This window comes from Melopsittacus undulatus, chromosome 4 (assembly GCF_012275295.1).
Source record: "Melopsittacus undulatus isolate bMelUnd1 chromosome 4, bMelUnd1.mat.Z, whole genome shotgun sequence".
Classification (NCBI taxonomy): domain Eukaryota; kingdom Metazoa; phylum Chordata; class Aves; order Psittaciformes; family Psittaculidae; genus Melopsittacus; species Melopsittacus undulatus.
In genome coordinates, this window is record NC_047530.1 from 108,920,464 (window position 1) to 108,938,870 (window position 18,407).

At 43.2% G+C, this 18,407-nt stretch overlaps 1 protein-coding gene across 1 annotated transcript in view; it reads left to right on the forward strand.

Moving 5' to 3' along the window:
• ZRANB1 (zinc finger RANBP2-type containing 1) overlaps nt 1-18,407 on the forward strand; it is a 46,907-nt gene that overhangs the window by 18,438 nt on the left and 10,062 nt on the right. Inside the window, exons 4-8 of the mRNA XM_005143731.4 lie at nt 8,340-8,527; nt 10,144-10,297; nt 12,613-12,684; nt 13,247-13,445; nt 18,004-18,124. Coding sequence (XP_005143788.1) covers nt 8,340-8,527; nt 10,144-10,297; nt 12,613-12,684; nt 13,247-13,445; nt 18,004-18,124 — 734 coding nt within the window. The remainder of the gene's footprint in view (nt 1-8,339; nt 8,528-10,143; nt 10,298-12,612; nt 12,685-13,246; nt 13,446-18,003; nt 18,125-18,407) is intronic.

An 18,407-nucleotide genomic window follows, 5' to 3' on the forward strand; every position in this document is an offset into this window, starting at 1 on the left:
TATTCCTACATATGTGTCTGCTTAGTTTTTCCTTTGTCAGCTGCATTCTCTCTCTTCCCGGTTCTCTGTTTCTCCTTTGTCCTTTTCTCCCTTCACTTTTCTGAATTAGTGCCCAGATGTGTTACCCAAGCCCTCAGAAACCCTGTGGGAGGGTTGTTGTGTCCAGCTTTTGGTATAGACTTCGCTGGGCAATGTCTCCAACAGCTCCACAGCTACAGGAGAGATGGAGCCCATCTCCTGCTCTGTGTCCTGCAGAGCCTGTGGCTCTTCCCTGCCTGAAGGGGCTCATGTACTAAGATGCTTTCAGCTGGCATTGCCACCCAAAGTAGCCCTCGTGGTGTATTTGCCTTCCACCCTACAGTGAAGTGCGTCTGAAAACTAACCTTGATATAAATGGAACTTAATAAGATAGATTAGGGGATGTTTTGGGGGCTGATATTTTCTTTGCTGGTTTTGCTGTTTTGGTAAACACTTGAGTGGTTTACTCATCCCATCCATGGTATAACTAAACCTTGGTGAGGCTGTTCATGCTGTAGTAAGGAAGTGGGAAGTGTGTTGATAGGGAAGAGTCATGCACTGATCCTTGCTGGTGTCAGTTCAGGCTAGTTTGAACTCCTTGGGGAGGTATAGCATGCATAAGTGACCTATCTGTTGCACTGGCGTTGTCTGGAGGTGACACACAGCATCTGTTGTGATGGCTGGGAGGGAAGAATTCCTGGTGTGAGCTGTACAGCCTGCCCTCCTTCCCCTGTTCCTCTCTGGGACTGGGAAGCATGACTGGGCATACTTGTTTGCTGTGCCAGGTGCAGTGATGTCAGCTTAGAGCTTTCACATGGGGAAGGAATTGTGTTGTATTGTCAGCTGTGCCCTGTACATATGTTCTGTCATAAATAGATGACATCTGTGCATGTTTATCTTTCAGAGTAGGTAAAACTCTGTATGCCTTACTTCTTGGTAGGAAACCTTAACTCCTGAACACACTTTGGTCTCTTGGCTGCTTTGATTAGAAGCATTAAGTACTTAGTGCTAAAATGTTATAATAAATGCTAAAAATAATGGAATAAAAGATCAGGTTAAAACCAGTTACTCAAATTTGCCTTGGTAGCACTGATAGTTCACTATCATCTATGCTTTTCCATTGTCCAGCCTCCCTTTAGGGTACAACCCTGCACATAACTGTTGGGCTGTTAAAGCAACAAGGAGCGTGGATACCCCTGACAGATAGGAGAGGGGATTAGTACATCTTCCAACAGTCCTTGTTACATGTTTGCTGCTTTGACTTGTAATGATGTGTTAGAAACATACTGTATATAGGGGTGAGAGCTGTTTGTATAGAGAAGAGAGCAGGCAATAGCCATACTTGCATTGGATGGGTTCAGGCTACGGGTCCATGTCGTCTTGCATCAGCTTAAAAATAAGTAAAATGACTTCCAAGTTGCTGAATTTGAACAATTTAAGAAACTTCAATATAGAGAAGGTTCTGTTTCAAACTGTCATTGTGTAGAGAGTGATTATGTAGAGACTGCTGTTGACTGTGTGCTAATACATGAAGAAAGGAGGATGAACAGAATGGTGTGGTTAGAGGCCTATAAAGATTATTGAGACAAGCCCTCTCTTTTGTCTGTAGTGGTATGTCCTATTTGCTTGCAAAGGAGTTCTTCCTCTAAGAGGAGAACTTCTGCCTACACTGAATGTGTTTGGTGCTCAAAATGCTGAAAAGATAGAGTAGTTATCGATAACAAAACTTGCCTTATAGCCACCTCATGTGGCCCTGATGAGGAGTTGGAAGAGGGTGAAGGCAGAGCCCTAGAGAAGGCTGGAGCTTGTGAGCTCAATCCACAGGTCCCCAGCATGCTCAGTGCTGGAAGAGCAGTAAGATTTGCAATAGGTGTCAGAATAGGGTTTTGGTGGGTCAGTTGATCAGCCCTTTATGTGGTGTGTGGACACTTTAGCACGTAAACCAATGTTAGGCTCAGTCTGTAGATGGGTAAATGAGAGTGTATATAAGATGTAGACCACTTGTAATTGCATCTGTGGCAGGAGAGAAGCAGCACAGGGCTCTGTGTTTCTGATCTGGTGTACATCAGAGGTGTGTGATCAGTCTTTACTTCTGACTTGCAAAATGTATAATGGTTGTTGAAGAAACTCACCTTCTCTTACCAAGCAGTTCAAGGAACAGTGATGTTGATTACAGTTGTCCCACATAAGAAGCTCAATGACCTCCTTTAGATGGGGTGTTTCCTTTTGTACTCCATTCGAGTGTGAGAACAGGTTGTTTGTGGAAACATTGCTGCCTCCTTGAATCAAAGAAATCACAAATCTGGGTTGTTCTTTAGATGTTTTACCTAAACAGAGGCATCTTCGCACTCTTAATTTAGCAAAGCAAATGTATTTCTTTCAGCAGGTGTATTGAAATGAATCCTCTTTAGTTTTGCATGACACAGACACACTGATGCAGTTCTGCCTTTTATTTAAAAGAATTAGCTTATTCCATTGACAGTTTGTGCCAACCAGAACACTCCAGGGCTGTTGCAAAGAGAGATGTAAATAAAGGCAGTTGCTGGAGTGTTTTCCCTGGAAGCTTTTATATCCAGCTGCTCTGAAGTCACTGAGACTGTGCAAAACAGGCAAACAGGGTTTAGTTTTCTAGATATGCCCAGAGGCTCTTGCATGTTTTCTGAGTTAACAGCACTAAATCCTATAAACATTTACATGTTCTAATGTATAAACTTCATAGCACCTTAGCTGAAGTGGTTTGGTTTTTAGCAGCTATGGTAATTGTGGGCTTTTTTGATATGAACAAAGGCAGAAGTGATAGAATCATAGAATGGTTTGGGTTGGAAAGGACCTTAAGGTCATTGAGTTCTAACTCCCCTGCCATGGGCAGGAATGCCTCACCCTGGACCCTGTGACCCAATGCTCTCTCCAGCCTGGCCTTAACACTGAACACAATGGAATAGAGATGATAGGTGTAACAGTTGTAGCAAGAAGAATCCAGGCTCAGGATGGTACAAATAGTTGTCACTGGGGGATCAATATTGGTTAAAATTAGTCTTTTTAAATAACCTTCTTCATCTCTAGAAAGTATTTTCTCAAGTACATTGAGATTGCATGTTCCTGATCTCCAAGAGTTGGGCCTTAATAGAAAAAGAAGCCTTGGGTCCTGGTGCTGTGAAAGAGTATTCCACTAAGAGGAAGTGCCTGAATTCCAGATGGCAGCAGAGCTGAACCTGGAAACACAGAATGTGAACTTGGATTTGTTCTTGCACCTTGCATTGTGAATGATGACATTCATGTCATCTCATGACTTGGGTGCAGCTCTTGGCATTCTTGTCACTTATGGTGTCAGGTTAAAGTCACACGTTTGTGCATTAAGCAAAGCACAGCTTGATGGGAACACACACAGACTGGTCTCCAGTTGCAGCACCAAGCTGACATTTCTGGAATCGGCTTTAAAGAAAAGCTATTCTTGCTGTGATCAGGAGATACAGAATCAGAGACTGGTTTGGGTTGGAAAGGACCTTAAAGCTCATCCACTTCCAACCCCTGCCACAGGCAGGGACCCCTTCCACTGGAGCAGCTGCTCCAAGCTCCTGTGTCCAACCTGGCCTTGAGCACTGCCAGGGATGGGGCAGCCACAGCTTCTCTGGGCACCCTGTGCCAGCGCCTCAGCACCCTCACAGGGAACAGCTTCTGCCTAAGAGCTCAGCTCAGTCTCCCCTGTTCTGGCAGGTTCAAGCCATTCCCCTTGTCCTGTCCCTACAAGGTCTGTCTGCATTTGTGTAGCTGTTGTAGCTGCTCAGAGCTGTGCTCTCACAGGAGGTTTAGCTGCTGCAGCCCTCACGGCTGCTCTATGAACAATCACAAGGCAAATGCCACTCTTCCTTTTGACATTTTAACTGTCTGTGGAATGCAGTAGGAGTCAGTGGGAATAATCCAACTGGCACAGCACTGCATCAGAACACGATTCCGAGGCTGCTCGTGGCAGTAATCAGGCTCTTGTGTGTTAGGAAATGTAGTGAATTTTAACAGCAGTAAATATTTCTGTGATATTTCTTGTAAATAGTGTTTTGTTAAGCTTTATTTAAATAGACTTAATGAATTGGAGGCTCTCATTCATCTGACAGAAATCAAAGCCATTGTAGGAATGTGCCTCGTATTGTCAATAGAAGCATATCAACACCTCATTGTGAAGTGGTGATCCTGGATTAAGGAATTGCAGGCAGTTCTTATGGATGTTTCATGCAGGCAAGTTTACCCCACACCTCTGGGGCAAGATCTATGCTTCCTGTTTCATGTTTCTGGCAATCTGCCTGTTCCTGCTGTGGTTCTGCTCAGTGTTCACTGAATTGCACTGACTGGCACTTATGAGCTGTCAGGAATTTTCCTTGTCCTTTTGAAGCAGCTGAAATGGAGCAGATGGTGGGTAGAATAGGTAAAAAGAAACTTGGCCTTTCCTCACTGTGGCTGAGAGGTTTGTAATGAGCACAGAAGTGATGCTCTGGGTACTGAGGTCAGAGTATTTCAATGCAGGTTAGTACCAGTTGTAGGAGCATGCAGCAGGTTTGCAAGAGGAAGCTTCTTAGAAGGAAACAGACTTGTAATGGTCTCCGTGCAAAGAATCTGTATGGCTTGATTTTGTGTGTCATGTTAGTGAGACTCGGTTACAAAGTGGTTAGTGCATCTAGAAGTGAGTTTGTCTGGACTTGATCTAGAAGTTTCCTGATCTTTCCCTTTCTAGTACTCAGCTGTTTGGATGAAGGTACAGGGGATGCTGCAGTGTGCACAGAGTCACATCCTCACCCCTCCGTGAGCTGTAGCTGTACAAGTTTGATGTGTCATTTAGCACACCATCAGTGCTCTTCACTTCTAGGTAAAATATGGCCAACTCTATACCTAAAATAGAATCCTGGAATGGTTTGTGTTGGAAGGAACCTTAAAGCTCATCCAGTTCCAACCCCTGCCATGAGCAGGGACACCTTTCACTAGAGCAGGGTGCTCCAAGCCCCATCCATTTAGAATCTCTATTTCTTAGGTATACCTAGGAAGCATCCCGTGTTTGCCTGGTTGTGTGCATTGATCTTTAGCTTGAACTTCATCAGCAAAGTTGAAAATGTGCTTTTAAAATTACAGCTTACGTAACACTTTTTAGTAATTAATTCTGGGACATGGGGCTTTTAGGAATGTCAAGTATTGCAAGACGTGGGAATACTCTGCAGGAACTGGCAGTGCTGCGTGAGGCACATGTCTCTCATTTGGATCCTTATTGTAGTTTGTAGTAGCTTGTGCTTGAAGGCATTGCCAAACTTCTCATGGCTGCCACTCAGCATCACTCTTGGACCTCAGCTGTAGCTGAGGTTTGCTTAAGAGAGGGATGATAATCAGTTGCCTGAGCACTAAAAACGTAATTACAAATAGGAATTGACCAGGCACTGACTTAAGGCTGTATCAGGAGGTACCACTGCATAGTGTGTAATTGACAGGCTGGCTGACTTGAGCTGTCACAGTGATTTGGGTCCAGTCATAGAATAGTTAGGGTTGGAAAGGACCTTAAGATCATCCAGTTCCAACCACCTGCCCTGGGCAGGGACACCTCATGCTAGACCAGGTTGCCCAAGGCTCTGTCCAAGCTGGCTTTGGTTATGTTTGTCATGGAGGTTGTCAGAAGATAGAGTGGAATCTGTTCTTCTATCAGGATTCTTCTTTCCCTGTGAATTCTTCGGTTTGCTAAAAGGTGATGTGTGCCAAAGCTGTAGAATAACTTGTTTTAAGAGGTTAGGCCATGAGAAATTGTCTGTCTTTGCTGTCTGTGTATACATACATAGCTGCCCAAATAATGGGCCAAGTCCAACAAGTCAGTTTGCTGCATTTGGTTGGGTATATCATGAGCAGCCTCAGTGTTGTCTTGTTGGTGTCATAAATGTGATTTTAGGGAAATAAAATGCTACACTTGGCATTCTTGCTACAGATTCATTCTTGTTACAGATACAGGATGTGTGGACAAAACCATACCTTTTGCTTTGGTATGTTTTAGTTTCATGCAGAAGTCGGAATGTTGCTGCAGGAGCATAGCTCTGTTGATCACATCCCATATTACCTTCCTTTGAGGCATGTTTTGGAGAGTGTTTTGGAAACAATGGGATTTTCAGTGTTCAGTTCCTTCACAGAGTAGCTTTTCAGCATTAGCAGCTCCTTTCTTTCAAATAAAGTATGTTTTCATCATCAAAGTTCTACATCTTACAGAACAAGAACTAAAACTGGACAGCCAGAACTCTCAGTATGACAGGTTCTTGAATTCATCTGGAGTGAATACACAGGCAGGCACTTGAGCAGAATGAGGCATTAATGCTGGAATGGAATGGGAATGTCTTCCTGTTCAGGCAGACCAGAAGCATGCATCAGGAAGCTAAAGTTGTTGTCCTTGTTTGCATTCTGGCCTGGCCTGTTAGGACTTGGGAGTCCCTGATGGTAAATGAAGTAGATGTTGTATCAGGTCTTCCTCATGTACCCCCCGAGATAGGTGTTGCATGACTGATACTTGCAGTTGAGTTGGTATTGTGGAATTTCTCTGCTTTAGAACACCATTGGAATGAATAATGTAACTTTTATCCATAGAGGCTGGCTAAGCAGAGCTGATAACTTTGCAGAGAAATGTCTTGCACTGATAATCCATTCCCCCCCCTGCGTTTCTCCTGAAAGCCTTCTAATCTCAGTATTGAAAGTGATAGACTCTTTGGCTGAGCTAAGAATGCTTTCCTAAATCCTGGATTAACCAGCAGCCTAGAGGTTAGTGTGCTTCCCTAGCAGCTCAGGTTGGTGTGGGGGTTTTCCTTGGTGGTTTGGGCTTTTTGTGTGTGTGTGTGGGGGGTATTTTGGGTGAGTCTGTGGTTTGAATCTTGGTCCTTGAACCTGAATGGGAGTGAGTGCCCTCATTGATAGCTGCCTCTCTCCCTTCTGATCCGTTTTTGAGTCTTGGCAAGCAAATTGAGTGAAGGGTGAAGTGGAGTCTCAGTTTCCAGCCTTATGGCCCCTGTGCAACTGCTGACTCTTGGGAGTGAGAAGGAGGTTTGGCTACAGAAAATAGTGGGGATGGCACAGGTGACAGGCATGAGAAAACCCGTACTCTTAGGTTGTTGAACTGCTGCAAATAGGGCTGCTTCTCAGCAGAGAATTAGAAGTAGTCCATTTACTTAAAGATGGCTTGAAGATCACTTTTCCTTTTCCACAGTTCAGCATTACACTGTTATGAAGCAAGTATCAGAAATAGAATCTTTATATTTGAAGGTATTTCTGAATTTAGGAAGTGTAATATTGGAACTGATTTTTTTAACACCACATCTTGATGATGATGGTGTATTCTGGTAATTCGTGGACTGGTTTGGGTTGGAAGGGACATTAAAGCTCCTCCAGCTCCAACCTCTGCCACGGGCAGGGACCCCTTCCACTGGAGCAGCTGCTCCAAGCCCCTGTGTCCAACCTGGCCTTGAGCACTGCCAGGGATGGGGCAGCCACAGCTTCTCTGGGCACCCTGTGCCAGCGCCTCAGCACCCTCACAGGGAACAGCTTCTGCTTAATGTCTTATCTAAATCCACTGTCAAAATCTACCCAGCTGAGGAGTGCATTCAGCATGAGTGGCCTTGCTGTGAAGCATGGTACAGAAATTAGAGATTTCCAGGGACTCTAGAAGACATTAGGGAGTTGTTCCCCCTGCTCCATTGATTTCCAAAGCACACATAGTGTGTGTGTAATTTCAATTCAGTTTGAATTGAGTACCCTGAATGATAACTGCAAAGTTCAGTTAGTAGCAGTGATGGTGAACAGGAGAAACTTTGTGTTCTGTACCTCTTCCAACACTGTTTTAAACCATATTTTGGGTAAAAAAAAATAATCCCAAACCCAGTATTTATTCAAAAAACCTTTTAATAGTTCTTTTTCTTGGGTCCAGTAGTTTGTTTTTAAGATAAGGTAAAAAGGGAGATACAGAAATCAAACTGGGAGTGACTGACTGTCCCTCAGTACTGCTGATCAGATGAAACTCCAGTGAGTATGTTATCCCTGGTATTTCATCAAGGGACCTCAGCACCACTTCAGAGCTGCCTTTTGATCTACTGTATCTTCCAAGTAGTTTGGATAGTGGAAATGGTCTAGGAGGTGAGGTAAGTGTAAGTATTTCATAGTATTATGTTTTAATAAAGAAATCGAAGTGTTTTGGTATGCGGTTATGTTCATGTGTTAGGTCTGTTTCAGATTAGATAAACTGTGTTAAATAAGGTAGCTCGGTCCAGAATAGCTCCTTCACCAGCTAAAGTGAATGTCATTGTGTTATGTTTCCTCTTCAGGAGTTGTAGAAGGGGATTTAGCTGCTGTTGAAGCTTACAAGTCGTCAGGAGGAGACATTGCCCGGCAGCTGACTGCAGATGAAGTGCGGCTCCTCAATCGCCCCTCTGCTTTCGATGTGGGCTACACGCTGGTGCATCTGGCCATACGCTTCCAGAGGCAAGACATGCTGGCTATTCTGCTCACAGAGGTGAGTTACTCTGTGCTTGTGTATGCTTAGTAAGAACCTCATGTAACTGCACCATTGTTTGCAGCCAGTGACATGTAACTCTTTGTTAGAGGATAGAGCCTAATACTGTTAGAATACACGAACTGCTGCTTTGTGCCTTTGTTGATGCTTCTCCGTAAGAAGCAAGTTTAAGACTGGAGGTATGTGGTGGTGTTGAGGCTGTTCAATTTTCTCATCAATGAGCACCCTTGGCACACGTTCTGACCTCGCTGGTGGTGGAAGTGAACTATTGTGGGGCTTCCTGTGCTTTGGGTGGGGGAGAGGAAATGCTCCGAGAGGAAAACACTGACATCAATGACAGTGTAGGGCTTTCTGAGTTCTGTTAATGAAAAAGTCTGCCTGTCTTCCACTGTTTTCTTGGGAGCTTCTCTTCCAGAGAAATGCTTTGTGAAATTGCTGCATTTTCCCCACTCTGCCCATTTTATGGTTCCTTCTGTGGTCTCTTGGTTCTTACACGTTCCATTTCCTTGTATATTTTGGTATGGTCCACCTCCCTTCTGGTGGTGTTTGCCCTCTTACTGGGCCCATAAGTAATTCTATTACCTTCTTTTCCTATGTTTTCTTCATCTCACACTCTGGTTCCTCACCTCATTGGAGCCAGGTTTTTATTCTGGCTCTTTTCCTTTTTTGATGCTTAATGCAGTTCTGAAAGCATTAAGAAAAGTAACATGCCTGAGAAGTGCGTAAGGATGATGGAATGCTAAGGGTTGACTAATTAAAAAGGGTAAATGAAGCAAGACAAATGTAGCTAAATCATTGAGAAGAGTGTATATGTTTATACATGGCTAATATCAGTAATTTTGTGCTGTTTACATAGCTCTCTGGGTGGATTGAGTTCTACATTTGGGAACAACTTGATTTGCTGAAATAGCATCTTACAGAGGTTTCTGTTTGATTTTGTCTCAGTTTCTAGGAATATATCCCATATATTACATCAATAATACATACCATTTATTTAGTATGTATTTGTAGCGGCTTAACAGTGTTTGAGCCACATGATGATTTGCTTTGCTAGGATGTTTATTAGTGAAAACAAGTATATTAAAGGGTGTTCTAATACATCCAGTATCCTCCTTGTCACTTCACTGTGTCACTGAATGAATTCCTACTGCCAGTAATGAGAAGGCTGAGTGGAGACCTTGGAGCAGCATCCAGTATCTGAAAGGGCCTAAAAGGATGCTGAAGAGGGACTCTTCATTAGCGACCGGACAAGGGGTGATGGGTTCAAACTGAAACAGGGGAAGTTCAGGTTAGATATAAGGAAGAAGTTCTTCCCTGTGAGGGTGCTGAGGTGGTGGCACAGGGTACCCAGAGAGGCTTTGGCTACTGCATCCCTGGCAGTGTTCAGGGCCAGACTGGATGGGGCTTAGAGCAAGCTGCTCTAGTGGAAGGTGTCCCTGCCTGTGGCAAGGGTTGGAGCTGGATGGTCCTTTCCAACCCAAGCCTTTTGGGGTACCAATGTTTATCCCTCTGTTGCATTACTAACAAAATCCTGTCTGCTGCTGGTGGTGATCACCCCTAAATCCTTGCATTTAACTAGCAATAATTCTGAGTGCAGTAACTGTGTTGTCTTACAGGTATCCCAACATGCAGCCAAGTGCATTCCTGCCATGGTGTGTCCAGAGGTAACAGAACAAATTCGTCGTGAAATTGCTGCATCTCTTCATCAGCGAAAGGGAGACTTTGCTTGCTATTTTCTGACTGACCTTGTAACATTTACATTACCTGCAGGTACTTACTAAATTCTTACTACTAATGGAAGATATTTCTTATCACCTAGTTAGGTATTGGTTGGTTTAGATGTATACTTTGACTGTTTGGTGGTACTCTGTGTGTATAGCTTTAATTTATTAAGTTTTAACAGTGCAGGTGAGATCTAATAGTTGAATTTGCTTATTAATGTACAGTATTTGTACACTTCAGCCTGTATCTTATTCCTGTGAATATCTATTGTTCTCTTTAGACACAAAAAGCTTGAAGAAAAGTGGTGTATTTTATAGGCAGGCTGTGTTTAAAGTTAAGATCAGAGCCCAAACCTTTCTGGACTCTGATGTGACTTTGCATGCAGCTGTGTCAGCTTTCATCCTTTTGCATTTGTACCAGGCTATAGCAATAGCACTATTTGAATACTTTTTAAGTACTCTACAATCAAGAGTCTGTCAATTAAACAAAGAGCTATTAGAAGGCTTTTCATCTTCAATAGCCATTTCCTTTAATACAAATGCTACCAGTGATAAGAAAATGTGTAAATGCAGTCTGTACTAATCAGAACACTGGTGTTCTTTATAAAGCAGTAGCATTGTAAGAACTGTATTTGAAACCTTTTTGGTTGAGTGTTGCCTTATCTCCTCCTCCTCAAAAAGTCTGGATAATATTTACCACTTGTCTAGCAACTCTCTGGCTGTGGTGCTCTATTCAGTCTTATTCTGGGGGTCATGTATGAGAGGCAGACAGTGTGGGTGTACAAAGTGTTTAGAGACTTAACACTTCATTGCTGTTCGGGGGAGAGAAGGGAAAGGGGCAGAAGGATTATTTCATAACCCTCAGGAGAATTGTTGTTTTCACCACAACTGAGGAATTTTAGTGTTTGAGAGACATCTTTTAAACCACTATGCAGCTTTTTGATGCGTGTAATAGCATTTAGATAAGAGGAACAAGAATGTTCAGTGGCTTCTGTGCATCAAGACACTCGATGTATTTTCACTTCCATCACACTTAATCACCTGAACCTCTTTTGTAGTCAGCAGTTCGTTGGTCTTAAGATAGCATTTCCATGGATGGGTGTATAAATCCCACAGTCCTGTTCATATACTACCTATATGATGTAGTTAAGAACCAGTTTCCACTTGATCTTTCAAATAAATGCATTGGATCCTCCCAAAGAGCCAGTGCGTGGGTGTTAGAGTGGAAAGCTTCTAAGTTCATTGCTGGCCAGTGTAAGCCAGTTTTAGTTTAAAACCCCCAAATCTAAAGAAACCCACCCCACAAACACCCTGCCCACACCAAATGGTGCGTGTCATTAGCAACTCATGTGCCTAAATGTGGCCTTTGCCTCTACAAGCCCATGGATATTGGACATCTGAGCAGGACGGGCAGGTAGGACGCTGAAATTGAGAGCTTGAAATACCACTTAGAGCCCAGGTATTATCCCCTAGACTGCCCAAAGGGGTACTAGATGTCCCTGTTTAACTAATTGATTTAATACCTTAGCATTAATGTATTTACGTTTCTTAATTGTGCTGAAGCTTGCAAAGATTCTGGAGGTGCTGATCCTAGCAAGCTTTTACGACTTGACCTGCATTGAATTGCAGGCCATGAGCAAACCTTCATGTGTTTGTGTTTTAGAATGTGTGTGGTGTGTTACATGATACAGGAGTCCCAAAGGAGTTTTGCCTATTATACAGTTTTCAGAGGTAGATCCATAGCTGCAGTTTCTCCCTGTAAACATCTTGCAGCAGTTGTCAGAAGTGGCATTTTCCATGTCATGCCTCAATAGTTTCCCTATTCCTTGTTTTCTAACCTGCAAACTGTGGCTTCTAAACCATTGGGGTTCTCTGAAGCGTTCCATTGAAGTCTGTGTGAAGTGCCTGAGGAAGTGGATGTTCTGTCCAAGAACAAGGCTCTTGGCAAGCTCTGCCTGTCCTCCTCTTCCCAGGGAGGGGAAGCCATTCAGATGGGTGGAAAACTATTGCCTAGGATTGAAGCTGTCCTAAATATAGTAAGGTTGAATATGGTTTTTCTTTTTCCACCTCCAAGTGGTTTTCTACTTCCTCCTTCAGAGAACTCCGTTCTTGTCCTACGTGTGCTGTGCCCATCCTTTCTGCATAAAAGGTATGACAGTCAGTCTGAGGCAGAGATCTACTTCAGTGTGCTCTCTGAAGCCTGTGTTCACGAGTGACAGATCTGAAATCATAGCAGCTTTTCAGAGGAGGCATTAGGGATGATAGGCTGTAAGCTGTTGCGTAAGTTCCCCTGAGCATCAGCTGGTAATGTGTCTCTTTTATAGTAACATGAAGTGATTTTTGTATTTGCTTTCTATTTTCCAGACATTGAAGACTTGCCACCCACAGTCCAAGAAAAGCTATTTGATGAAGTACTTGATAGAGATGTTCAGAAAGGTAAGTGCTCTGAGAACAGCTCGAAGCCTTCCTTGCTTTGCAACAGAGATCTCTGTTACTATAAAAACCTCAGTGTGTGTGTGTGTGGCTTTGTTGCCTGAGTTTGTTTTAAATATAGATTTGATGCTTTCAAGTTATCTTCACCCTGGACTTATTTTAACACTTATAGGCTATTTATGAGGCAGAGAGAGAACGGAGCCTGTGTAAATCGTGTTTGTAGTGTATCTTTGAATTGGAAAGATCTTTAAAGCTTTAGTTTTAAGTCACAGGCTCTTTGAAGACAACTGAACAGAGGTTTCCATTTCAGTAATAGCCCTCAAACAAACGATATGATGCTTTGCTTAAGGCTATGGTTTGGTTTGGGGACTTTTGCCTTCTTTTCTAAACAGTATTTTGCCCAAGGAATGCCTTTATAGCCATTGTAGTGTTTTTGTAGTATGAAGGAAAATTTAAGTTTGGTGACTGTAAGTGGGTAATGTGTTGAGATTGTCATTACTCTGCTCATATTCTCTGAGACTTTGAATGAATATAGGTTTTAAGAGAGGGTCTTGTCACATTGCAGAGCTAGAAGAGGAATCTCCCATCATTAACTGGTCGCTGGAGCTGGGTACGCGCTTGGACAGCCGGTTATATGCACTTTGGAACCGCACTGCAGGGGACTGCCTGCTTGATTCAGTGCTGCAGGCCACGTGGGGCATCTATGACAAGGACTCAGTGCTGCGGAAGGCTCTTCACGACAGTTTACACGACTGTTCACATTGGTGAGTGATGATGTGTCAGCTTTAAAGGCAGCTTCCTGTGTAGCATAGGAGTTGGTAGTAGTACAGAGTTACAAAGGCACACCACCACCACTGCCCAGTTTACCTCAGATGTTGAGTCACAGTGTGATTCATGTAGTAATGTAGATGTAGCTTGTTTCTAAATGAGAACACTGGAAACTTGGACTTTCTGAACTTGGTGACAACAGTGTGTGGTACAAGGAAGAAGTTGGATGGGGCTTGGAGCAACCTGGTCTAGTGGAAGGCATCCCTGCCCATGGTAGGGGGCTGGAACTGGATGATCATAAGGTCCTTTCCAAACCATTCTATGATTCAGCAAATAGAATTTAAACCAGAGTAAAACATTTTGTGTTTTGTACTTGTCAAGAGTGCACTGATCACAGTTATTAAGACTGGAACTTCCTTATACTTGCAATGTAAATCATGCACATGTCATGCCCTGGGGGAAGCTTTGCAGAAGATTGTTAATAGTAGATAGCCTTTTATTCCTGTCTGAACTTTTCCAGTATTTTCATTCCATCTGCTTAGTTACAGCTTTATTTGGTATTGCTCATTTTGTTCCTCTTCTGTCTGCTATAATAATGGCAGCAAAGCACAGAGCATTGGCATTTAACTGCTGCTGTCACATGGCCATAGAATTAAATTATTGTTCTGTAAAACAACTTTTGTCAGTGACCTTCTTTAGTCCAGTGCTGTGATTTGCCTTTGCTGGAGGAAAAATTCCTGGAGTTGGACCCGTAGAGGTATCCAGCAGCTCTCAAGTGTGTAATGGAACTAAGGGAAGAGTTTGATAAGGACTAATAATGTGAGAGACAAGTGGTTTAGTTTTCTTATGTTCCTATGCTCAAGTGAGTCCAGAGGAGGCCATGGAGCTGCTGCGAGGGCTGGAGCAGCTCTGCTCTGGAGCCAGGCTGAGAGAGCTGGGCTGGGGCAGCCTGGACAAGAGCAGGCTCCTGAAGGGGAGACCTGAGAGCAGCTCCAGTGCCTAAAGGGGCTGCAGGAAAGCTGGAGAGGGGCTTGGGACAAGGGCCTGTAGGGACAGGCCAAGGGGAATGGCTTGAACCTGCCAGAACAGGGGAGACTGAGCTGAGCTCTTAGGCAGAAGCTGTTCCCTGTGAGGGTGCTGAGGCGCTGGCACAGGGTGCCCAGAGAAGCTGTGGCTGCCCCATCCCTGGCAGTGTTCAAGGCCAGGTTGGACACAGGGGCTTGGAGCAGCTGCTCCAGTGGAAGGGGTCCCTGCCTGTGGCAGGGGTTGGAGCTGGATGAGCTTTAAGGTCTCTTCCAACCCAAAATACTCTGTAGTTACAGTTGAAGACAAGTAGAACACTATCAGCAGATGTAGTAGAGAAAGAGCAAAAGGACTGGCTCTTTGTGCAGTGCAGGAGTAGCTTCTGTGATTGCTGTTCCCAACTACCTGCTGTTTGGAGAAAACTCCCCAAATTAGTACCTAGAGCTGCATTTAAAGTAGTGGTGCTTTAGTAACAATTCTCTTGAGAACCCAAATGAATCTGTCACTACTTCAGAGCTGTTTATAATGGAGCATACATCTCAACCAGGCAGGAATGTCCCTGGCATCACAAACAGTTCCCCTGCAGCCTGAACAGAAATTTATGATCAGGTTTTGTTCTTTATGGCAACAGAACCAAGTGTGGTATCTAAAAACATGCTGCAGACTATGGAGATTTAAACCAATCCTTCAAATTGTTCGTGTTAACTGTTGTGGGCTCACTGCTGTATCTAACATAACCCTCATTATTTAGAGTGTGTTAAATCTAGGTAAGCTTTTTAGTTCCTGGGCTAGACAGAGTTTGCATTTTACTCTGAATTTACTTAATCTTTATGCTTATTGGTAGCACAGGGCTTTTTTTAACAGATTAATGTGTTCCTGGGTAGTTGTTTGAATACAGTTGCCTACCTCCTGTCTGGATAAGCTTGTTTGCTGGGTTGCCATTGGAAGTATTAGTGCAGGTTTTAATACAGATATCTATAGAGCTACATCCTTTATAACATGTGCTCTGTCTGCAGAGGCTGTTAGTGAAGGGAATTGTTGAAGAGTCAGCTGACATGTTGGTGGTGATAACAGGATCAGACTCAAGTCACTTTCAGAAAGTCCAGATTGAGGGTGTGAGAAGTCTTTAAGTTCTGTTGTAAGTTCATGGAATCATAGAATCCTGGAATGGTTTGTGTTGGAAGGGACCTTAAAGCTCATCCAGTTCCAGCCCCCTGCCATGTGCAGGGACACCTTCCACTAGAGCAGCTTGCTCCAAGCCCCTGTGTTCAACCTGGCCTTGAGCACTGCCAGGGATGGGGCACTGATCATCCTGTGCATCCTGTACTTGCTGTATAGATTGCGTATGGGATGATCCCTTTACTTCTAATTTTGTGGGCTTGGGCATGTAACAGATAGGAAGTGATATTATCATCACTGGCTTGAATCATAGGTGTTGAAGGAATAGGCTCTTAAATGCAGTCACTAGTCTCAACAACAGTATGCTCTGACTTTCATCCAGTGGAATTGATCATCAAAGCCTTCACAAGATGCTTAAAAATGGGTATTTTTATAGTCAGACATGGAACGTTCATGTACCTCATTTGGATGCTTTTTGTTATGTTTGTTTAGATGCTGAACAAAGGAGAATCTATTTTCTAGAGACTTTCCAGTGGCTGGTACCCAGAGGAAGCTCAGTATTGCAGTTCCCAGGGGCTCTGGCCTGTGGAGCCTTTTCCATCTCACCTTTGCAACCACTACACTACACTAGTTTATGCATAAGTGTGCTCTTTGTCCCTTTTTGTATTCCACCATTAGCTTGTGGCTAATGCCCCAAGCTGGCTTTCAGGTTTTACATTTTCTTCACTACAGATGCATTCAGTTCACTTGTGTTAAACTGTAAACTCTGTTTTAAATGAGATTAAAACCTTGAGCTGTGACTTGTGTCTGCAAGGCTGTGAACATCTGTAGATACCTGTGTCTATGGCTGATAACTCAAAGAAGGAACTTCTTTAGGATAGTGTTTTCTAAGTAGTTCTTTTGGGTTTTTTCTTCAGTTCTTCCATTGTCTTTTCCTTCTTTCCTCATGTGCTCTTGCTCTCTGTGTCCTCCTTTCAGGAGACCTGACATCTGATTCATTTAGTACAAGGTGTTTGCTTAGAGATTTCTTGGGGGAATCAGGCAAGATAACTGTCAGCTGCAAACAGGGAAGCAGTTGATGTATTTGGCTAGGAACTGGAATGTGGATCCAGAAGATTCCCTGTGGATGTGTTGCAGTGAGTGAGCACTTACAGACCTGTCAAAATGTCTTATTAATGGGTCTTTTAAGCCATGCAGAGGTTTGAGTTCTCCTTGGGAAAGCCAACCTGGTTGGTGATGGCTGTTCCATGCGCCAGGGTTTTAGGATGATAACATCTTTGCTGAAAGCAGAGGAAAGGTTTTTTCCACACACACTCCCTGCTTGTTAATTTTGTCAGATTTTAATTAAATGAGTTCATCTCAATGACTTTTTTAATAAGCTGAACTTCAGAATGGTTTCTTTGTGTTCACAGTAAAGGCCATTGTTTCTGAGTTGGCTTAGCACTCTTCACTAAATCCATGTTCCCAATGTGAAGTTATGGCCTTTCCATAGTGTGGTGATCAGCCCGAGTTTAAAATTCCAGAAAGCCAGAAGCTGCTTTTTAATGTGTAGGTTATTTTTCTTTGGAATTGATTAAGAAATATAAAACACTGGGACTAAGCTGGTGTGCAAAAATGATAATTTTAACTGAAAAATAGAAATCCTGTGACTTCAATCAGTGTAAACCTGATCAGTCCCATTTGCTATATTGATTCTTCTCCATGCTGCTTTATAACTATTCCATATGATGTAAAATGGCCATACTCTTTGCTCCAAAACCTGATATAAACCAGCTTCTGCCTCTAAACCATGTTTGAAATTGATAGAATCCTAGAATGGTTTGGGTTGGAAAGGACCATATGATCATTCAGTTCCAAACCCCTGCCATGGGCAGGGATGCCTCACAGTAGACCATGTTGCCCAAGGCTCTGTCCAGCTTGGCCTTGAACACTGCCAGGAATGAAGCATTTACATGTGTACTTTGGAGTTAACTGGCTCATGATATGGACAGCAATAGAAGGTGCTTGTACTGTTTGTGTGAGAAGAATAAGCAGTTTCTCTTAGGTGAAACAGGACGTCTGAGTTATGTTCCCTGTACATCAACACTTACATAAGCCTAATAAGGCTTCAAAAGACCTATTACAAGGAGTACCAAACTAGCCAGAAGCCTGTTAGGAGCTGGCATCTATTGCAGTGTGTTTGCTGTAGGCATTGTGACCCCAAGTGATTTCTTCAATGAGAATTACCAAGTGGAGTCTCCTGAAGGTTAAAAATAAAACAATCCAGTTTTCCTGACATATACGCTCTCTTTCTTCCCTCTTCATTACAGACTTGGAATAAAGGATTACAAGGGTTGAGTATTGCTATCACATGGATATGATGACTGAGTAATTCTTTTTCTTTACCATTTTTCTCTCTCCCTAACATTTCAGGTTCTACACACGCTGGAAAGAGTGGGAATCGTGGTATTCCCAAAGCTTTGGTTTACATTTCTCATTGCGAGAGGAACAGTGGCAGGAAGATTGGGCATTCATACTCTCTCTTGCGAGTCAGGTACGAAAACTGCTTCAGAAGATAGCTGTTAGATGGGCTATTTTGATCTCTGAAGAGAAATTCCAACAACTTGAATTGTTCTTCATGTAGTAAGAAAGGAAAGAATTCCTCTTAAGCCAGCAGTATTAAAGCATGACTGGGTAGTCTCTTCTGCCCAGATGGAAAGCTTCATTTAGAATCCTGATTTCAGAGCTTACAATTAAGCAGTACAGTACAAAGTATGGGTCTTCTGGTGTCAGTATAGAATAAACAGATACACAGTTGTCTGTTTTGTGTCCTGATC